Source organism: Pseudoliparis swirei, chromosome 9 (genome assembly GCF_029220125.1).
Source record: "Pseudoliparis swirei isolate HS2019 ecotype Mariana Trench chromosome 9, NWPU_hadal_v1, whole genome shotgun sequence".
NCBI classification, from domain to species: Eukaryota; Metazoa; Chordata; class Actinopteri; order Perciformes; family Liparidae; genus Pseudoliparis; species Pseudoliparis swirei.
Genome location: NC_079396.1, coordinates 4,741,620 through 4,764,896, shown reverse-complemented (window position 1 = coordinate 4,764,896; position 23,277 = coordinate 4,741,620). Strand labels below are relative to the sequence as shown.

At 43.6% G+C, this 23,277-nt stretch overlaps 2 protein-coding genes across 3 annotated transcripts; both read right to left on the bottom strand.

Annotated features, from left to right (window-relative positions):
* Positions 1 to 246: 246 nt before the first annotated feature.
* On the bottom strand, positions 247 to 12,115 carry zbtb17 (zinc finger and BTB domain containing 17). Of its 2 annotated transcripts, XM_056423680.1 has the most exons (15): positions 12,002 to 12,115; positions 10,727 to 10,975; positions 9,910 to 10,089; positions 8,424 to 8,780; positions 8,227 to 8,313; positions 7,133 to 7,428; positions 6,142 to 6,284; positions 5,741 to 6,041; positions 4,930 to 5,017; positions 4,373 to 4,489; positions 4,148 to 4,268; positions 3,755 to 3,885; positions 2,828 to 3,091; positions 2,622 to 2,711; positions 247 to 1,387 (listed from the first exon to the last, which is right to left on the bottom strand). In XM_056423680.1, the coding sequence occupies exons 2-15, from the start codon at positions 10,929 to 10,931 to the stop codon at positions 957 to 959; spliced, it is 2,811 nt and encodes a 936-aa protein (XP_056279655.1). In that variant the 5' UTR covers positions 10,932 to 10,975; positions 12,002 to 12,115; the 3' UTR covers positions 247 to 956. The 2 variants fall into 2 exon arrangements, with proteins under 2 accessions (XP_056279655.1, XP_056279657.1); XM_056423682.1 differs by lacking the exon at positions 12,002 to 12,115 and having other exon boundaries at positions 9,910 to 9,994; positions 10,727 to 10,802.
* Positions 12,116 to 16,439: 4,324 nt separating this feature from the next.
* Positions 16,440 to 21,139, bottom strand: hspb7 (heat shock protein family, member 7 (cardiovascular)). Its single transcript, XM_056423078.1, has 3 exons — positions 20,793 to 21,139; positions 17,444 to 17,568; positions 16,440 to 17,286 (listed from the first exon to the last, which is right to left on the bottom strand). Exons 1-3 carry the CDS (start codon positions 20,950 to 20,952, stop codon positions 17,107 to 17,109), a joined length of 465 nt encoding a protein of 154 aa, XP_056279053.1. The 5' UTR covers positions 20,953 to 21,139; the 3' UTR covers positions 16,440 to 17,106.
* Positions 21,140 to 23,277: the final 2,138 nt, after the last annotated feature.

The following is a 23,277-nucleotide window of genomic DNA, read 5'->3' as shown; positions in this document are numbered from 1 at the left end:
CCCCGCGAGAGCCAGCCAATCACCGAGAGGAACGCGTCCTTCTGGGCTCCGCCAATAGGGTGACAGCTTTATTATAAGACCGACAATCACGGAAGAAGTGAAGTCTGGAGACATGTCAAACAAGTGCTTTATTTTTGAAAGTGGACTTATTTTCCTCATTGAATTCATATATTTAATTACTTAACATATATTTCCATAATATTCTCGATATTCCGTGAGCAATGTAAACCGAAAGGAAACATGACAGACAGTGCAGATTCTTTATTACAAATCTTTTATTGTCAGATTAATAATTATTAATGAGATGATGACTTGGTTACAGGCAACCATCTTCACACGATTATGACAAGTTTACTGCAAAACCATAAAGGACAACTGTCTTGGTATCAATGTGAAACTGAGAATTGTTGACTGTCAACTTTTTTTAGAGGACACAACAAATATACATGCGCAGCATTTACAGCATACAGATCCATGACATACCCCTCCCCCCTTTCTACATTTCAATCTGCAGTACCCCGACATGTTCATGTCAATAATCTCTGTATAATGTAATTTTCATGAAAATACTTACAACCAAGAACAATAAAAATATTTAGACTCTTTAAGGGAAATGTACACATCTCTTCGAAGTGAAATGGAAAAATAAAACACACATCACTTTCTCGAAGTAAATTGTGATTGTAAATACAAAGGTCACTGCAAAGTCCCGGATTTCATTCGAAAAATAAACAGACTATACAACGCAGTATAAACATCTCTGGAAGAATTATCAACAATATTTACCTAATCTCGCCTCATTTCTGGAATTAGGACCGCAAAACATATGATTTTCGAATACACAATCAGAGCTAACATTGTGTATAAAGTGTTGTACATTATAAATCCAGTTTAGATATATGTTAACATCATGGCGTTTTTGAAACTCTGACGCCTCATCAACTCAATTAATGTCTTCATATTTCCGACGCCTGACTCTCACATTCCATTTCTTCTTGTTTCTCCTCTTCTACCTCCGCTGCAGCTTCGTCGTTTTCCTCCGCGTGGATCTCAGCGTGAGCTTCCATCTCTTCATCCCCCCTCTCCTCCACCTGAATCGCCCCTTCAGTCTCTTCTCCTTGCGTCTCCCCCACTATCTCTCCCTCTCCGTCCTGGGTGCGGAAGAGCAGCTCTCCTTCCTGGATGACTTGCTCAGCGGTGGGTTGCCATGTTGTGGCGGAGTCCCCCTCGGCGGTGGTGGCCGTGGCGTATTGGTAGAAGTCGGAATCGGCCTGAAACATGACCAAGGCCTGAGCCGTGTGGATGCGTACGTGCTGCGCCAGGGAGCTGGCGTCCAAGAATTTATCACCACACGAATCGCAAGCGTACAAGATCCGGGTGTTGGGGTCTGGGAACAGAGGAAGAGTTACTCACATTAGACATTATTTTTAAAGATTTAAACCCATGAAATACCTTGAATATCCCAGTTGTGTTTTTGAATATGTTAGCCTATTTACTGCATCAACATCTCAACATATATCCTTGTGTTCACTTCAGTGTGAAAGAGGCTTTAAACTTGAACTGACAGACTGAAAGAAATATGTTCTCAGCTGCTGTTCCCAAGGCAAATATTTAAAATGAACTCAGATAAACTGACAACTGAACAAACTCTCTCCATCAGCTGATGAAAACCACGCGGCACCATTGAAAAGCTCCACAACAGCTCTTAAACAGAGCCTGTAATGAGGTTGTGATGTCACGTTTATCGATTTGTAGTCAAACTTGTTCTCATGCAGTAACAATAATTCACACGGAAAAAATAAAACACTTAAGTTACAACTTAATGAATGAATTTGGAACTGGCGTTAATTCCATTTCAGTGTGTATAGTTCAATAGTTGCTGAATACCATTTAAATTTAAATATCGTCATGCTGCGGCGATGTCTGAGCCGACACATCACATCCTGCAGACTCAAGGAAACATCTTTGTTTCATCCAGATTCCAAGCAAAAAACACAACATTATCATTTCAATATGTTGTTCAATGAAAATATCAGTCAAAGTGAGGGCCCAGTGCCTTGCTCAAGAGCACCCCGGCACCTTGCCGGCTACCAGCACACACGCCGAATATGAATGTTCTATGCAGAGGACCTGAGACAGTAGTTATTGTGTTAATAAATGTGTTGATGGTTGATGCTGAATCATACCGCGGTAACTCAACCCTCTTGAGGTGCGTTCACTCGCAGCACGGGAAGAAAAAAAAAGCACACCGCCAGTATAAGAGCGTATGCCTGCTTATATTTTGAGCATCTTTCTTTTAAAAACATCTGAATTATTTCAAACTCAGATAAAAATGAACATGTAAATAGAACACAATTACATGACTTTTCCAAAACTTTTGGGATTTAATTTCTTTCCAGGACTTTTCCAGGCCTGGAAATAACCATTTTAAAATTCCATGACTTTTCCAGATTTTCCATGACCGCACGAACCGTGCGTACCAGTTCTGCCCAAATCCAGGGTCCAGACTAGAATAATGCTGCTGCACCACTGCATGAAATAGGATCCACAAGGATGGTTTTCTAAAGCTTATTATTATGATTCAAATACAGCCGTGTGAGTACCGTACGTACTGGACCTACCTGCTTCATGCACTTTCTCCACCGCCTTGGTTATTTCCGCTTTCAAAGCCTCCGTCTCATCCGCAGACACCGAAGCAGCCGCTGGAACCACTGTCAACACAAAGTCAACAAACACGAGTCCCTTTAATCCTCATGTTTCTGTTATTGTCCACAGCAGGCCCGTTGGATGGCTGCAGCAACTGTCACACATTGATGTTTTCTCTGACCCGTCAGCTGTGCGACCGCGCTGGCAGCCAGAGCCTCGGTTGCCATGGTGACGATGTCCTCTGTGGTGACGGTGACGATGTTGATCTCGCTGTCGGAGGTAGACGCCCCCGCGCAGCCGTCGGCCCCCTCGTCCGCGCTGCCGCCGGCCATCACCAGCCGCTTCATGCCGGCTTTGCCTTGGTGGACCGTCTTCACGTGGGAGCGCAGGTTGTCCACCCGGTTGAAGCCTCTGCCGCACTTATCGCACAGGAAAGGCTTCTCCCCTTGAGGGCAGGAGGGAGAGAAATAATCACCCGCCGGATGTCTCCCCCTTTCCACCATCACTCCGTGACAGCGTCGGAAATACACCAGGGCAAAGGGCAAAACTGCCCCTTAAGAAATATAATGTAGCCCCTGATATCACGAGAGGGGCAAGAAATGCCCCAGAATTATGATAATTTAATAGCGTTTTGTTTTATTTCTTTATTGTGTGTCCTATCTGGTTTGCCTGCACTAGGTAGGTACACACAAAAAAATCAATAAATATAATTTTGAATAATGAAAAACAAAAAAAGAAGTTATAATTGTTAATAGTTGTTTAAATTTTTTTAATAATAAATAACCACAAAGAAATAAGTCCACACTTGAATATGATCGTTTTGTATCTGTTTGTTTTTTGTTGTTTGAATCTGTAGACTACTGCTTAATAGTTTTATTACTGCCTAATAGTGTTATTATCGGCATTTTTAAGCCTTAAGTATATTTATTATTTTTTAACAAAGGTTAAATGTTATTTCACAAGTTTCAAAAAGTGCCCCGAATTTATTTTTAAATGCCCCTGGATTTCAGTCAGTGGGGCAACAATTGCCCCCAACCTAAAAAATATGTAACTTTCCTACCCTGCACTGTGAGTCCTGTACTTATTCAACACTCATTTGTGTCCGTACCTGTGTGAATGATGATGTGCTTCGACAGGTCTCCCACGTTAACGAAGGCCTTGTTGCACATCTGACACTTGTGCGGCCGGACGTTGTCGTGATGCCGGATGTGATTGGCCAGTTGACTGGATTGAACAAACCTGTCCGGAGGGAACAAACCCGCATGAAATGCATCCTTCAGCTCGTGTCCTCAATTTTACTGGGATGCGGGTCAAATCGCTCCCATGGTAGACAATCACGTAACCTTAAGATAACCCTGGACAAATTCTCTGCACTCTCCCATTACACATTTCCAAAGCCCGGTTGTTAAGATAAACTTGCATTCCCAAAGTACAGGTGAAAAAAACAACAAAAAAACAAAGAGCAGCCTTAGTGACAGCACCGATGTATCTGCTCGCTGACCTTTTGCCACAGCGGTCGCACACGTAGGGCTTCTCTCCCGTGTGCTGGCGGACGTGGGCGATGAGCGAGCTGGCCTGCGTGAAGGCTTTGCCACAGATAAGGCAGACGCAGGGCTTCTCTCCTGTCGGACATGAATTACAGCCAGTCAGTAGGGTGTAAATCATGTGTGTGTGTGGGCCGGAGTGCTTTATCATTCCATAGTCTCTCCGAATGTGATGGACGTACCCGTGTGGATGCGTTCATGCCGCTGCAGAGCTCCGGGGTCACTGAAAGCTCTCTGGCAGTGCATGCAGACGTACGGTTTCTCCCCGCTGTGGACTCGCAGGTGTCTCTTCAGATTTCCTAAAAAAAGCACGCACGCGCACACACACACACACACACACACACACACACACACACACACACACACACACACACACACACACACACACACACACACACACACACACACACACACACACACACACACACACACACACACACACACACACACACACACACACACACACACACACACACACACACGATACAGAAGTCGCCTTCCTTCAGGTCACGTGCAGACGGACGGAAAGCAGCTGGAATTGTGTTCCATAAACTACCACTGTCTTTTGAATGGTTAAAATAACATTTAAAAACCATGTCGGGAGTCAGTATGAGGAAGTGATTAGGTGGTGCTGGTGGGGTTAAATAAAAGTTCCAAAACCAAATCAATATAACTTAGAAATCATAAAACAAAAAATAAAAACTGCAAATCCCCAATGACAGTCGTACTATCTTCTTACCTGAAGTAGTGAACTGTTTGCCACACTCCTTGCACTTGAGAGGCCCGTCCGCGATGTGGATTTTTAAGTGAGCCTTCAGATTTCCCGACTAGGAAAAAAATAAATAACACAAAATCAAGTAAATAGTTGGTCAACACATTCAACGTTAATATTTGCAGTAAAAAGTCACATTTTATGTACACGTGGGTACCAAAGTCTACATTTCTATGGTTTAAGATGGTCTGCAATCCGAGGATTAATGGTCGGAGCCCAGTTGCCGATACGGAACCTTCACAAAACGTGTCAGAGTTCATATACATGATGACCAATGGAGTTCCAGGACTTTAAGCCAAATTTCCATGACCAAACATTTTGTGAAATCTTGGGTGCATCCATGAAAAAGTGAGAACAAGTCTTATTTAAAGATAAGATAAGATAAGATATATACTTTATTAATCCCCAAGGGGAAATTAGTTCTCTGCAGTGATGCGCCCGGGAAGCAACTGGGGGTTCAGTGCCTTGCTCAAGGACACTTCGACTTGCAACTAATGGGGAGAGCCGGGATCGAACCTACAACCTTGGGGTTGCAGGACGACCCCCTTACCCCACTGAGCTACAGCCGCCCCTAAACTAACAATGACAATTCCAAAGCATACAGTATATATACCGTCTAAATTAAGATATGAATATAACAAATTTCCATGACTTTTCCAAAACCATTGGGATTAAATTTTTTTCAAATGACTTCTTCCAGGCCTTGGAAACAACCATTTAAAAGATCCAGGACTTTTCCAGGTGTTCCACGACCTTACGACCCCTGCGTGTTATTCACCTGGTTGAAGCGCTTGTCGCAGTACGCACACTTGTTGCCCTTCTCCGTGTCGTGCGTCTCCAGGTGCCGCATCTTGGCGGTGGGGTCGGAGAACGCCTTGTCGCAGTAGTCGCAGTGGAACGGCTTCTCGCCGCTGTGCACCAGCTGGTGGCGCTTCAGGTTGCCGGACGTGGTGAAGAGCTTGCCGCACACCTCGCAGCTGTAGCGCGCCTCGCCCGTGTGCCGCTTGCGGTGCAGGTTGAGCAGGCTGATCTGCCGGTAGCTCTTTCCGCACGTCGAGCAGCAGTATGGCTTCAAGGGGCTGGGGAGGGGGGAGGGGCAGGGGGAGGTTAGGGCACGAGCCAGACGGGGCGGGCGTCGGTCGCCGTAAACGTCTTGGGGGGCCGGACAAAGTGACTCACCTGTGCGTTTTCTCGTGGGCTTTGCAGGCCGCGGGGTCGGAGAACGCTTTGCTGCAGTCCCGACAGCTGAACGGCTTCTCGCCCGTGTGAATACGCATGTGTCGCTTGAAGTTGCCAGTGTGGGTGAATTTCTTCCCACAGTCCTGAGAAAGAAGAAGAAGAAGATGAAGAAGATGTGAGAAGAAGACGAATAAGAGGGAAGAAGGAGGAGGAGGAGGAAAAGAAGAAGAGGCAAGAGGAAGAAGAAGAGGAAAGATGAAGAAGAAGATAAGGAAAGAAAAAATAACAAGAGGCAAGAAGAAGAAGAAGAAGAAGAAGAAAAGTGGCAAGAAGAATAGGCAAGAAGAAGAGGCAGAGGCAGAAAAAGAGGAAGAAGAAGATGATGATGTGAGAAGGAGGAGGAGGAAAGGAAGAAGAGGCAAGAAGAAAAAGAAGAAGAGGCAACAAGAAGAAGATGATGTGAGAAGAAGACAAATAAGAGGGAAGAAGGAGGAGGAGGAGGAAAAGAAGAAGAAGAAGAGGCAAGAGGAAAAAGAAGAGGCAAGACGAAGAAGATAAGGCAAGAAGAAAAAAGAAGAAGAGGCAAGAAGAAGAAGTGGCAAGAAGAAGAAGAAGAGAGAAGAAGAATAGGCAAGAAGAAGAAGAAGAGGCAGAGGCAGAAAAAGAGGCAGAAGAAGAAGAAGATGATGTGAGAAGACGAATAAGAGGGAAGAAGAAGGAGGAGGAGGAAAAGAAGAAGAAGAAAGATAAGGCAAGAAGAAGAAGAAGAAAGATAAGGCAAGAAGAAGAAGAAGAAGAAGAAGAAGAAAGATAAGGCAAGAAGAAGAAGAAGAAGTCCCCAGCATCAGCAACATGTCCACGTTTGATTCATCTCTCTGAGCTCTGAGGCGTTGATGTGATGATTCTGTTGTCCTTCAGGCCGGCCGCATGGAGTCAGAACACGTTGTAACTGCAGCACCAGAACCTCTCAGCTGGTCGGGGCGGTCCTCACCCCGCATTCGTGCGTCACCGAGCTGTACGGCTTCGACTCGGACCGGCTGCTCATCGACGCCGACAGAGTTTGCCCGCAGTCCATCTCGCTGCCCGAGTTGACTTCTTCTTCTTCCTCCTCCTCCTCCTCCTCCTCGTCGTCGTCATCGTCTTCCTCTCCTGACCCCTCTTCGTCGTCGGCCTCCCCGTCGCCGGTCTCCTCGCAGTCGTCCTCCGGCTCGCTGGCTCCCTCGGCCGGCTCCACCTCCCTCTTCTGCGCTCTGGACTTTGAGGCGCCTTCGTCCTCCGACTCGTTGTCTACAAGGGCGACAACAGAGAATCTTGAAAACGACAAGCTGTAGAAATCGCCTCCTGTACCTGGATTTCAACCAGCGTCGAAATACACGAGGGCAAAGGGCAAAACTGCCCCTAAGACATATAATGTTGCCCCTGATATCACGAAAGGGGCAAGAAATGCCCCCAAAACTCAGATAATTTAATAGCGTTTTGTTTTTGTTCTTTGTTGTGTGTGTCCTATCTGTATTGTCTGCACGAGGTAGGTACACAAAAAAATCAATAGATAGAATTTAGAATTATTAAAAAAACAGAGAAAAAAGGTTGTAATTGTTAATAGTTGTTTAAACATTTAATAACAATAAATAACCACGAATAAATAAGAATAAAATGTAATATGATTATCTGATTTCTGTTTGTTTTTTGTTCATAAAATCTAGGAAAACACTTTGAATCTGTAGACTACTGCCTAATAGTCTTATTATTGCTATTATTATGACAATTGCTCATATACTGTAAGCCTAAATAAAAAATTCTTTTTAACAGTTATTTCTCAAGTTTCAAAAAGTGCCCCCAAATGTATCTGTAAATGCCCCTGGTTCTCAGTCCCTTAAAAATATGTACATTTTCTTTCCTGATTTTAATGCGAGACTAAAACTCCGGAAAACTAGTTCCACTCAAAACTCTTTTAAATGTATTAATTTCCTTGAATTTGTATGCCCAGAATATATTTCGTCGCGAAACAAGTTCACTAACCAGTGGAAAGCTAAGAAGGGGGTAGCTGAGAGGGGGGGGGGGGGGGACCTGTCTCGGGCTGCTCACCAGGTGGGAAGTTTCTTCGAGGAGGTTTTCTGATCCGTCTCCCGCGAGAGCTCATGTAGGATGAGCTGCCGGCGGATTTCGGGGATTCTGTAAACACATAGAACAAATAGATCTGAGTTGTAAACTGTGTGTGCGATCATGTGACTTTGGAGCGTAAACGCCAGACGGACAACGCGTTTCCATCGCCGCGCTCTCACTGGGAGTGTAGTCGGCGTCAGAGGGGTCGTCGTCCTGAAATCCACGAGGCGCCTCTGGCGTAGCGCCGTCCTCCTCCTCCTCCTCCTCCTCCTCCTCCTTCACAGATATCCTCTTGGGAGCGCAGGCGGGGTTGGTTTTCTTGGCGGCTCGCTCTCGGCCCGAGTGGGCTCGGACGGCTTCGGGCCGAGAACCGGTCGTCTGCGTCTCGGCGGGGGCGTCCTCCGGGACGGCTTCCTGGTTCTGCGCGGGCTTCTTCACCTCCGCGGGCGTGCAGGGACTCTCCTCTGCTCGCGACGCCACGACCGCCAGGTCACTCTCCACTTCCTCCGCCTGCTCCTCTTCACCGGGTTTCACTTCTGGTTGGTTTGTAGAGAAAAATACATTTTTCGTTTGCCTTTTTTTAAGAATATGGCTGTGAATTTGTCGAAGTTGACGACAAAAAGTCACCAGATTAGACCAACATATTGCACAACATGTGGAATTCATCAAAGTGTACCAGAATCATCATACTTCACCAGATCTCAATTCAAAATAACATCAGCTCAATGTATTAACAGGTAACTTATACGAATGCCCGCACAACATTTTGATATTCTACTAATTGCAGAAAAAGTGTGCTAATTTGTATTCGATTGCTACGAACCGATGGTGGAATGACCTCGTTACGAATAACATAAACACAGGAAACCTCATGTCGTGGAAAGTGACAGTTATGTTACACGTGAGCATGTTAAAGTCATTCAACACAGAGAAGGTATCCTGCTAACCTCATCTGCCCCGTTCGACACCAGCAACTAATGACTGACCCGGTTCAGCACTTGCAAAGTTTTTTTTAAGGCATACTGTGATATTATTTACTATCTCGGGTTCAAACTGCACCATCTTTTCATTAAATCAATTTTAAAATGTTAAAATGTTCCTCGATTTGGATTCAGGGGTGATGGTGGGTCCCAGCCAGACCAGTTGAGAACATCTGGTCCAGACCACATCCGTCCCACATGTTTGTTGAGTTTTGTCTCATCCGACAAAAAAGCGTTGAACAAAGTTAACGTAATAACGTGTGTTTGATATTTGATACAGTAATGTGGGTTATAATAAATATCATTTAATTAAATGGATTTATGTTATAACATTAGAGAAATTGTATTACATTTATATAAATGCATGTAGAATATGTTTACACTCGAATGAAATATGATCAAATGCAAACAGTTATTTAACAATATGCTCTGGAGTAGTAACATAGTTACAACAATTAATGCTCTAAGATGCCCCTGCTGCTGTGATCCTGAAATTTCCCGACTGTGGGACTAATAAAGGGTTATCTTATCTTATCTTATCGTAACATTACAGTGTTACAGTTACAGCCCTTTGAGGGCGGCCATGATGCTGATGTGACCCACGGTGAAGATGAGTTTGACGCCCCCCGGTTTAAAGGTTCAGACATGAAGTTGAGAGGTTTGATGCATTATTTGTGGGACTCACCAACGGCGAAATCCAGTGTTATGATGGACGGAGCAGGATTTGCCATCGACTGGTACGCAGAGCAGGCGTTTACAATCTCTTGCATCTGCAGAAAGTTTGCAACGGTCATCACGTCTTCCACATTCTGAGGACTTAAAGTCAGCTTGGCCGTGTACATGAACTCCAGGACCTGACCCAAACCTGCAACGGCAATCAACAATACGACAGGTCTTGTTACACGTGTTGACCAATGGAGTTCCAGGACGTAAACCAAATTTCTATGAGCAAACATTTTTGGGGAAATCTCGGTGTAGACATGAAAAAGTGAGAACATGTTGTATTTAAAACAATGAGAATTCCAAAGCATCCAGTATATAACCTTAAATGAGACAAATGAATGAGAGACAATAGTTTGATGAAAAGAATAAACATGTATGTCTTTTCAGTGAAGGTGCGTTCACTTGCAGAGCGAAAAATGTGCGAGTATGAGAGCATTTGCCGGCTTATATTTTGAGCGTCATTCTTTTGAAAGCATATTAATTATTTATAACTCAGCGTAAACTGACATATGAAAATAACAAATTTCCATAACTTTGGGGATTTTCCCCCCAGGATTTTTCCAGGCCTGGCATAAATAACCATTTTCAAATTCCACGACTCATCCAGATTTTCCCATGACCGTACGAACCCTGATTAAATATCATTAAAGTAAAGTACCGTGACGGTATGCAAAGTCACAGCACTGGAAGATGGATATTACCAACAAAATAAATCAAGTACACAGTGTTACATGAGACGGTAACCGTGGATACGTGTCCAAAGGCCCACAGGAACCCACCTGCTGCATTGCTGATGTCCAGGTGCACGACATCCTTCTGGTCCAGGAACAGGGTGCGGAAGTACACACTGCAGGCCGCCAGCACCGCTTTGTGGGCCTTGAAGTCCACCCCGTCCACGACAAAAGTGCAGTCACACAGCATGCCCTGCCTGCGCTGGCGGTTCAGCTGCTCCAGAACTTTCCCGCTGTGCCACGGGAACTCCATCGCCTCCGAAGCCTCGCCGGGGGGTTTGGAAGAGGCCGGCAGCTCTGTGGACACACCGGGAAAAGCTGATAAAGGCTCGGTAGTCGGCTCGACCCGTTCGTCTTCATGCTGGCAGGACATGCAGTCCTTGTTGTTCACTTCTGATAGCTCAGTTCCTTCCAATTGTGTATTGCGGGGGGGGAGTTTGTTTGGTCTCATTGGGTCACACGACCGGTTTGGGGGGGGGGGGGGGAAAGTGTTAGTTGTATTTAGGGTTGTCAATACAACTGTTGTTTGTTCCTTGTTAATACTAAAGTCAAACTACTACTTGTATATATGTTTGTAAAAATAAGTCTTTCTTATTTGTGCTGTGGGTGTAATTACAGGACATTTACAGAACCAGAAAGAGAGAGAGAGAGAGATTTATTGTCTTGGTCTTTATTTCTCAACCATGTCAGTTATACTGTTCATCAAAAACTTACAAAGCTAAATCATGCAAATACAAACACACAAAACCAAGAAACAATAGTAAATAAACAAAACACAACTCATGAGATAGAGAGAGAAAGAGAGAGATACGATGTCAACCCCAAACTGCGCTTTAACAACGAACCCGCATTATAGAAAAAATACGTTAACGTCCGTATAATAATGTGAGCTAAAGAACAACATGTGTCACAGACATGCACTAAAATGCGAGTTAACACCAGTTAATAAAAAGCGCAGGTGGTGAAACGGAGCAGAATAACATCACAACGTGTCTTCCATTCCGTTCACGAGGGCCGTCATTACGGGACATGATAATACTGCAGGAAGCATGTTTGATTAAAGTAACTATTAAACTAGCTCGGTGTCTTTCAACGTTTTTGACAGCTTGGTTTGACAGTGCAATACATCGATTGCAATTCCTCCATCCTTGTAGCTTTGTTATCAGGGATTAATTTAGCGTGCCTTAACATGCATGTAGCGGAGGGACAAGATGGCGGAGCGACGAGCGCGGCCTGTCCTCGTCCCTGCTTGTTTTCCTCAGTTAGCTCGCTAACTTCGCTTTATTCGAGCGCCATTTTAATAAAGAACGGCTCCTGAATTACCTCCGTGTGGTCGCGTCGTCACTCCGGGTTCAAACCGCTGCCCGGGCGGCGATACAGAGAGTTCCGCTCAGCTAGGAAAAACAAATCCAATCGAGTTTTTCGGTGATCGATCCAGCCCCGCTAACTCCATCCACCGCCATCTTCCTCTCTCTGATCGATTGATAGGGACCGGCCGGATGTGTCGCGGGAGCACGCGCAGTGTGGACACGCGCTGTGCCCGTGACGACCACGCGGTGGCGCAATAAGCTAATGCACTAATTTGTCGACACACTAATGATGAAGATAAAGTTGCCCGACGTCCGATACACCAGGAGCAACACTTTAGATCACAGGTGTCAAACACAAGGCCCGCGGGCCGATTTCATATATATATAATATTTTATTTTTTTAATGCAAAGTAGCGTGAATATATGTGTGAATAAACTTGACTCACAAGCATTATAGTCTTGTTTTGGAGTAATTTGATTCGTGTTTTTTTTTTTGTCCTGGCGATTGAATCTCAGTCTGAAGTTTCTGAGAATCGCCGTCCCACCCACCAGGGCTGGACTGGGACAACAATTAGGCCCTGGCATTTTTGGTCCAGACAGGCCCACCCCAATTGGTCGGACCACACCCACCAGCACAAAAATACTCGCCTTATATACTCGTCTTATATACCGTGCTGTACAGTCATATATATACAGTATTCCCCCAAACCACTACAAAGATGACTACATGAAGTAAGCAATGGTACCAGTGCAAATAGACCAGTGTACTCACTCACTCTTGACTGGCGGTGGTGGCCATGGGGTACACAATCTCCATACTTGACTCAAGTACAGTAGAAGTAAAATGTTATCAAATAAAAAGCACCAGAAGTCAAAGAATAATTTCAAATGTTTTATTATATTAATTAATAAATTCAAATAATTTAGTACTAGTAATAAATACAGCATACTGTAAACTCACTGCTATGACATCACTGGAGTCATCATGCATCACACATCGACATCTTTATAAGCCCTCTAAGATGATTATTTGTTGAATTGGATCCCCATTAACTTATTTGCCATCTTGGTGACAGCTATTCTTCCTGAGTTCCGCACATTAAAACAAACAACATTCAACATATATGAAAATGTGACACCCAACAACAGTGTGTGCACACTATGGGTATTTTTAAGCTGCCAGCGTCCGTTTTACTATAATCCTATGGAGTAGACCGTGCTGAGCCTTTTTTCTCCACCATCGGTAGCGTTTTTTTCTGCAGCTCAGAGCTCTTTTCCAGTTGAAAAAAGTTAAACTTCTCAGAGAAAAACGCCCTACCCTACGTCAAGCACTTTTTTGACAGCTGACCAATCACAAGCAAGACCTGTCCGGCTGAAAAGCTAAAAGGTAGCTAGCGTAGCAAGTAGGTTGGCTAGCTAGCTAATTATATTGTCATCAAGTGCATTACGACAAACACATCAACTGATTATTGATATGTGCATGAATTCAAACATGTTGACAGTGTTGTTGTCTTGGGTAGTTAGCTTATTCACCTGTTTAACGTTTTGTACTATCGCGAAAATGTTGTAGTAACATTGTTATGACAACAAAAGACGCCTCGGCTGCTTTTTGTAACAAATGTTGCCAGCGTTTTTCTACCTGAAAAAGCGCCCGGCCGGAGTTTTCATTTAAAAAAAACGCCAAGTGTGCACACGCCTACGCTAGCTGTGTAGTAACGTCAGCCAGCTGTAGCTATAGTCTGTAGCTATATTTTCCTTACCGGATCAACTAAAGTTAGAGGCTGACTCGGCCCTGCTTCCTCTGTATCTGTACCCTGCTGCTCCTGCTCCTCTCTGCCAGCCTCGTCTTCAACCTGTTGCTGCTGTGGTAACGTTAACATTAAACTTGTGGGAGCAGCAGCAGCAAACATGTCCCTAATGTTGACACATTTGGCAGCATCTGCCTCGAGTCTCTTTCTTTTTCTCTATAATTTTTTCCCAGCCTCACTTCCGTTTTTGTGTGCTTTTTCCCCCCTCCATCTCTCAAGTATCCAGGCTCAGCAGCACCGAAAGTCAGACAGAGGTCTCGTGCGTAAACCCCCCCCCCCCAACCTCTCTCTCTGTTGATTGGGCCAGCCCTGTGTCTGTATAGAAAATGGACCAATGGGCCGCTGTCCCCGATTTATGGGCCATTCGATGGTAGCTTTCGGCCGGCCCAAAAAAATAAAAAAAGTGTTTTTTTTTTTTGGACCGGCCAGCCGGCTCGGCCCAAAACTACGCGGCCCAGCGGACATTTGCCCGGTATGCCAGATGGCCTATCCAGCCCTGCCACCCACCCGACTCTGAATCTCAGAGCCAACCCTGTCTGAAGTCAGGGCGGCTCTGTGTGAGATGCACAGAGTAAATTCCTGCTGGAAATCACTCTATATACACTCTGTTTCGGCGCTCCGTGACGTCACTAGTCACTTTTCTGCGCTGTGACGTCACAGCGCAGAACCGGAAACGCTAGCGCGCTATCAGCATCTGCTAGCTAAACAGCGAATTAACTGTCTTCTCTTTAATTACTACACACTTTATAACTATCAAAATATATCACCGCCAAAGCGAGTGAACATAACATTAATATATATATGGCGCTTGTGTACGTTTCTCACCTGTAAACACCAAGACAGACTCACATTAATAGCTGCGTCACCGTCTGTGATATGCTGGTCTAACTTGTTTGTTTAAGACAAAAATTACGGCGCCAGTCATGGCAAAACTCGCTACTGCCACCTAGTGGCGAATACATGTATCGCCCTGCAGCTACTTCAGGTGAAAGCAGGTGAGTTTTAAGGGAACATAAAGCATTTAAAATAATAATAACAAGAAAATAAGGATGATGGGGGCAAGGTATTAACACACGACAATACAATAACAATTCTGACAACAATATTTTCCCTTAAAATGAGCAGGTTGTAACATATGTATATATGACTGTACTTATGTGTGTGCATATATATGTATGAATGAATGTATATATATATGAATATATATACATACATATATGTATATATACATACATATACATTTATAGGTATACATACATATATATATTAGTGCTGTGAAAAATAACGCGTTAACTCAGTTAATCCAATTACAGGTTTAACTAGTTTTTTTTTTTTAACACATTTAACGCATGCGCAGAATGAGCTTCCAATCCGTCAGTTGTTGGTCGTTGGGACGAAAAAAAAGTCACTTGCAAAATGAGCTTCCAATACACCACTTCAATCTGAACTCTGTCCGCTCTCATGCAGACGGTCTGTTCATCGGTAATGATCCTTCCGCAGGTTCACCTCCGGAAACCTTGTTACGACTTTTACTTCCTGTAGATCAGGGTCTCAACACGTCGATCGCGACCTGCCAGTCGATCGCGGCGTAGTGTCGGTAGATCGCATGACATTAAAAAGATTGGCCCGCCCCTGACATGTTCTCTATAGCACGTCTTTGTTCTTTTATTAAACTAAACGTCTGTTGTTGATCGTATCTCCACAGCAGCATGTCATTTCTGTCTCTTCGCGTCGCGTTAACACTTATCGATCTCCGTCTCGCGCGCCACAGAGCTCCGTGCGCGCGCATCGGGACCGAGCAAAAAAAAAGTCACTTGTCAATCTGTCCACCTTTAGATTGTATCATGGTGGAGTTAATGGTTGACAAACAAGAGAAACATGCTCTGTTTCACCCTCCTGTTACCTTTACATTTACTAACATATTTTACCCTCGGGGTCAATTTGACCCCAGCAATTAAAACCTCCAGAAAATTATTAGAATTAATATTGTTTCCCAAGTTTAAGTGTGAGGTACTTTATGTTTGTTTGTTGACTACCTAAATAGCCCTTTAAATAAATAAAAAAGTTGATATTTCTGATATGTTTGACACAGTGAAAAACAGCCTGGGGTCAAATGGACCCCAAAGAACATCGACATTAAACATTGAATGGGGTCAAATTGACCCGAAAGGTAACAGGAGGGTTAAACATTCTGTTTAGGATGAAGATGTATTAATGTTCCATATGGAAGAAAACTGCTAAATAACTGCTGAGTTGCAGCACCATTGTATAGAAGAATGTATAAATGTATATATCCGTCTTTTGTCATAAATCTCTATGTTCTCACAAAATATACCGAGAATATCGGTAATATGTGATTAATGATGATTAATCCACAAAAACCTGTGATTAACCCGATTAAAAATTTTAATCGTTTCACAGCCCTAATATATATATGTATATATACATACATATATATGTACTTATGTGTGTGCATATGTATGTATGAATGTATATATACATATATATATATATACTTATATGTGTGTATATATATATGTATGTAAACTCTCCACTGGTTGCTAAAAACAAACTCCAGCCCCTCTACAAATATATACATATATATTGTTTGTCATGCCATATGTCAATCAAGATAATTACCCATTTATCTTTTTTGTCAAAGCAGGATCATTTAATTCACAAAAATAATAATACAATAAGTTATTATTAACTTGGCAACCATCAATTGAGGTGACTCAATGACATTTTTAGAACAGAAGTAAAGTGGTGAATCAATCGGTTAGTTGGTGTGTGTGTGTGTGTGTGTGTGTGTGTGTGTGTGTGTGTGTGTGGGGGGTTAGGTGTGTGTTTGGCAGAGTGAATGTCAGTAGGACGACATGAGACACGTGATTCACATTATATTTATATTCTATATTTATATTACATGGTATTTATATATCATATTATACTGAATACTATTGTATGATATATATTAATATACTGAATCGTATGAATAAGATGTCCTTATTATGTCAGTGTTTTAAAATATTTAACAACAAAGTAGTTGCATTGAATCATGCTGGGATATGTACTGCAAATAATTGGATGGCCCGACCAACAAAACAAAAAGAGAGCGAGTGAGAAAGAGAGAGATATATACTTGTGTGACCCAATGGCTGCTGTGTGTGGTGGACTAACTCGGAGTGTAGGTGAGCAGCAACATGTCCTTACACAGAGAGACTCTGTGTTGGGTGTTTAGAGTCGAATGGTTTCAGTGAAGGCAAGAAATACAGGAAGTAGCAGGAAAACAAGAGCCCCCCCCCCCCCCCCTCTAGATCTTGATCTCGGTGCGGAAGGTCTGAGCGAGCTCGTGCTTGGCCGGGTGTCGCCGCGCCGTCACCGTTAGGGTCCCCTCGGCGCCTAGCGATGATGTCACCGAGGTGGGGTCCACATCGTCGGGTAGCTGGCACTTGTGCGTGAAATTGTTCATGACCGAACCATCCTGGGCCAACTGCCAACGACAGAATAGGACGTGATGACAGAGGATACACACACACACACACAAAGAGTGGCCTATACTCCACATAACCCAGTTTAATGAGACCTGGAGCCTCAGGGTCCTGTCACGGGCCCACTGACATTGTTTCAAAGACTTTATGTTGCCCCACCTTTTCTGCACGGACTTCAATCTGGTTGTTGGATGTGGTGACGATGACATCTTCGGGGGAGAAGTCTTGCACGTCAACTGTGAACTGGTACGAATCCCCGAGAGTTTTGATGTTTCCAGATCCACCTAAACGCACAAGGAGAGCAGAGAGAAAGGAGGTCAGACCTCAGGAGCAAACACAGGGAGATATTTCTTTCTTTTCTTTGTCAATTCTTATTTATGCTGCATGCAAAGAGGGTACACGTTGATCTTTCTGGTCTGATAACTGTGACATGTTACGGGCTGGTACACAACTATGTGTAATTGAAAAGATTTGCATTCATTGTCATTACAGCATACAATCCATACTAAAATCAATCATTATTCGGGTTTATTATTGTTCTGCTTTAATGGCCCTTTCTACAAAATAGTCCCAAGCAACTGACCGATAATCACTTCTATGCTTCCTCAAAGGCAGCTCAGATTTCTAGCTTTCTAAAGAGGACATAAAACACATCGCGGATCAGGGATTTAATTATGTTTTTGTGAAAATGTGTTTTGAAAAATGTAAAAATGATGTTAAAAAAAACAAAATATCAGTCTTTTTTCAAAAAAATACACGACAAAGTAGAAGAGATGTGAAATTGCTCTTGTGTATTCTCAATTTCATACACTGTGTTTGATATTCCAGAGCTTCATACTCTTAAGGCCCAAATGTGATTATTGTCGATATAACATTATTTGGCCTGAAATGTGTCACAGTGTGTGATTCGGCTCTCCTTTCTGTAATTCTGAAATAAGTTTATTATTATATCTTTAGTGTCATATCAACGTCGTGGACCTAAGTGAAATACTCAAATAAAGTTGTGTTCCCGTGTGCTGCTTAGCGTTTACTTTGTTTTGAGACCAAAGAAGTAAAATGCATGATGTCATGTTTTCCATGACACCGGTGTTTATGGATAGATTTTGAGATTCTTTGGAAGTAGATCATGAACGTAATTTAATAAAAAAAAGTGTAATGATGAGGCAGTAACGGGATAGAGTCGAGGCACATATGATCATCATGACCTCGCACACAGACTGGAGATGAGTTGCTGTGTGTTGGTGTGAGATATCAGCTCTATAACTTCATATATGCAGGTTAGTTTGCCTGGGTGACATCATTATCTTTGATCGGGACTTGTCCTTTAACTCCCACGTAAAGCAAATCTCAAGGACTGCATTCTTTCATCTACGTAATATTTCAAAAATCAGGCACATCTTGTCTCAAAAAGATGCAGAAAAATTGGTTCACGCGTTCGTTACTTCGAGACTGGATTACTGCAACTCCTTATTAGCAGGCTGCTCTAATAAATCTCTTAGGTCCCTCCAGTTGATCCAGAATGCTGCAGCTCGTGTTCTCACTAAAACTAAGAAAAGAGATCACATCACTCCTGCACTAGCTGCTCTGCACTGGCTCCCAGTAAAATCAAGAATCACTTTTAAAATTCTTCTCTTAACCTACAAAGCCTTGATTGGTGATGCTCCATCATATCTTAAGGAGCTTGTCGTACCATATTGCCCCACTAGAGAGCTACGCTCACTAAATGCGGGACTACTTGTAGTTCCTAGAGTCTTAAAAAGTAGAATGGGAGCCAGAGCCTTTAGTTATCAAGCTCCTCTTTTATGGAACCAGCTTCCAATTTCAGTCCGGGAGGCAGACACAGTCACCTCGTTTAAGAGTAGACTTAAGACCTTCCTCTTTGACAGAGCTTATAGTTAGGGCTGAATCAGGTTTGCCCTGGTCCAGCCCCTTGATATGCTGCTATAGGCTTATAGCTGCCGCGGGACGTTTTAGGATGCACTGAGTACCTATCTCCTCTTTTTCTCTCCTTAAGGATGAATTTTCATCTCTCAATCACACGTTACTAACTCTGCTTTCTCCCCGGAAGTCCTTTTGACTTCACGTCTCATGGGGTCATCGGACCCTATGAGACGGCATAGATCCTATCTGCCTGATGGATCGTCTGGGTCGTGGAATTCCTGCTCATGACTACGCCACTGTCCTGTTGAGACTCCGCCCCTCCTCCTCCCCACCGCCATCTGCCTGATGGATCGTGGAGGTCTCCATCGTGGAATATGCCTACTATGAACTATTCATACACTCTGTCATATTCATTGAATGTATTTTAACTCTAAATCTGTCCTTCTGTACACATTACATCTATTGCATCTGTCCATCCTAGGAGAGGGATCCTCCTCTGTTGCTCTCCTGCAGGTTTCTTCCCTTTTTTTCCCCCCTGAAGGGTTATTTGGGAGTTTTTCCTGGTCCGATGTGAGGTTTTGGGGCAGGGATGTCTATGTGTACAGATTGTAAAGCACTCCGAGACAAATTTGTAATTTGTGAAATTGGGCTATACAAATAAACTGAATTGAATTGAATTGAATTCCAAATGTGTGTGTGTGTGTGTGTGTGTGTGTATTTTGTGTGTACACTGGTCACCGGGCAACCATCCGGTCATTCCTGGTGCAGGCGTCACTCCAGATACTCAGTGTGTGAAGTCACACCGCTGGGCAGCCAGCAGCATTCCCCCAGGCGTGCATGTGTGTGTGTGTGTGTGTGTGTGTGTGTGTGTGTGTGTGTGTGCGTGCGCTGTTCTCCCTTTCGCTGCACCCACCAACAATGGCTCCCAAAACGATTCTCCCGACATTGTTGCAGAACAGCTGCAAGTCGTTAACCCATCACTTGTTCCCTGAAAAAGGCCTTTTTGTAGAACTCTGAAATGAACATTATTTTGTAGTTTTTGGTAACCTAAACTTTTTAGTTTAACCTCTGGCAGTTTGCCGTTGACCTTTGAACCATTTCAGGTTATTCACTGGACGTAAACGGCTTAAATTTCAATAAAAACAGGCCAAATGGGGGAATATATATATATATATTATATATATATATTATATATATATTATATATATATATTATATAATATATGTTTATTTATTCTCATTTTTAAGTTACTCCATCAAACCAGACCACTCAGACTCTTGCTTATAGAAACACATTTTGTCTGCACACACCAACCAAACCAGATAACCCTTTGACCTGCCTTTTGCTACCCCCCTCACACACACACACACACACACACACACAAACACACACACTCCTCTCGACTTTAACCGATGACAGATTGATTTGTCACCACTTCTATGGAGAATTAAACCTTTAAACAAATTGCTTCCGAGCTGCACACACACACACACACACACACACACACACACACACACACACACACGTGTCTCTTCAACCTGCCGTTCTATTATTTGAATATACCCCTTTTTCTTCTGTGTCCACAACACGGGTCACACAGACCTGGAGCCGCCTGCCGTGTACTCACTGGAGAAGCCCAAGGCGTCGCTCACGGGCCGCATGAAGGAGCCAAAGTCCTCGGCGAACAGTCCCCGGCTCTTCTCCATGTGAGGGTTACCGGAGGATGAGGACGAGGTCTGGTGGAAACTACGCTCCGATCGATAGGCAGAGGAGTTGGTCCCACTCATGGATGTCTGAGAGTGCTGTGTGAGGAGAGAGGAGGAGAGTGAAGGGAGCGAAGAGAGGGAGGAGGTTCTTCTTCCAGAGAGCGACAGTGTCAGAAACAATGCACCACGCAGCCCTTCTGTCGTCCTTGACGTGCGTATAAATGCCTTGCTCGTCTGTGGTATTTTGGTTTTGTGTTGGCCCACTCTCTCTCTCTGGCAGTCACCCCATCCACGGCCCTTTATGTACCACGTGGGGGGGGGTGGAGGGGGGGGGGCATACGTCACAGCTCATATGGGGGGATAAGTGTTCTAAATTTATCACCAGAGCGATGGAGAGAGGGGCTGCTGTTGTTGGAGAAAAAAAAAAGTTCGGGGCGTCGAAGGCTCTGAGGTTAAGGGCGGGCGAGAGAGAAAGAGAGAGAAAGAGAGGTAGAGAAAGAGAGTGGTGTGTGGGGGGGGGGGGGGGGATAGTTATTTCAGACGCACCGCCTCTGAAATAGCTTTCCTGTCGTCGTCCCCCCCCCCCCCCACACACACACACACACACACACACACACAGACGCACAGACACACAGACACACACACACGTTTTCAGTTCCAATACACTTTTCTCCTGAAAGTTGATCCTCATTCAATAACATCTCATAAAGGTATATATATATATAAGCATTTTGTATAGGCCTATGTATGTTATTTTTTCATCCTCATCAGTTTATTGATTTAATCTGTCACACGATGGAGCCAACAGATGACGCAGTGTGCCGCCGCTGCCCGGGGGGGAGAGTGTCAACGTGAACTCCAGAGGAACCGAGCTCTCCTCAGAGGAGACGGCAAAACAAAGATGGAAAGAATGCGTGAAAACAAAGCCGCCGGCGGGCAGCGGGGGGGACTTAGTGGTGACATTGCTTTGTGGGTATTAATATCGTGAACCACGGGCCATCACGATTAGAAAACACTCACTGCCCCCCCCCCCCCCCCCCCACACACACACACACACTTTGACCCCCACCTCGTCGGTGCATGCTGAAAAGCCAATCCATTAAAACCCATCGACATCACGCCATTTGACTTCTGCGTTTATCTATTCAGTCAAGAAGATCTGTCAACTTTGTCATGTCATGGGGGGGGGGGGGGGGGGTCTTTTGGTTTTTAAGCCACGCTCGAAAAGGTTAACCCCTCGCGTCGCTCGTGACGCCACGCGGCGGTGAAACGTGGCGTCGAGTCTTATCGGCGTTGAGAATCAGAGTCCTCTGCTGGAGGTCTAAATCCAGACCGGAGACTCACCGTTTCCCTGCCTCGTCTCCATAGCGACAGCAGGAACATCGCTGGCTCATATTGGCCTTTTTATTCAAGGTGAGACCGCCCTCTGATGGAGCTGCTACCATTACAGCAAAGCTATACATTACATTATATTACATTACGTTATATTACATTTCATTACATAACATTACATACATGACATTATATTACATGACATTATATTACATGACATTATATTACATTTCACTACATTACATTACATTACATTACATGGCACTTAGCAGACGCTTTTATCAAAAGCGACTTACAATAAGTTCATCAACCATGTGGACAAACTCAGAACAACAAGAATCAAGAAAGTACCAAAATATCATAAGTAATAGCATAATATATACCATACATAATACTATAAGTAATACTATAAGTAATACCATGAGTAATACCATAAGTAATACTATAAGTTATACTTTTAGTTATACTATAAGTTATACTATATGTTATACTATAAGTAATACTATAAGTAAGTGCCATTCAAGAGCCACTGAAGTGCTAATCTGTTTTTATTCAAGGTTTAGTCAAAAAGAGTGAATTTGAAATACAAGAAATAACTTTTTACATCTCTCTGTTCTTTGCATTAATATACATTCTTAGGATGTATCTCAGTGATTGAGTCCAAAAGAGCATAACATATCAATATGACCCTGAAATTCTGTCTCTTGTGTTATCATAGACTGAATGAAGCAAAACTACAGAGCAACATCACTTTCTTATGAACTGTCGGAAACAATGGATAAGAAACTGGATATGAAACAATGGATATGAAACGATGGATATGAAACAATGGATATGAAACAATGGATATGAAATGATGGATATGAAATGATGGATATGAAACCATGGATATGAAACAATGGATATGAAACAATGGATATGAAACAATGGATATGAAACAATGGATATGAAATGATGGATATCCGGGGCCCCAAAAGAAATTGGGCGTGCAAACGTGCCCTAACTTTTCCACTCCCCATGGGGCTTAGTCCCCCTTTCGTTAAATCTTACAAACACCCCTGGATGAGATGCTGC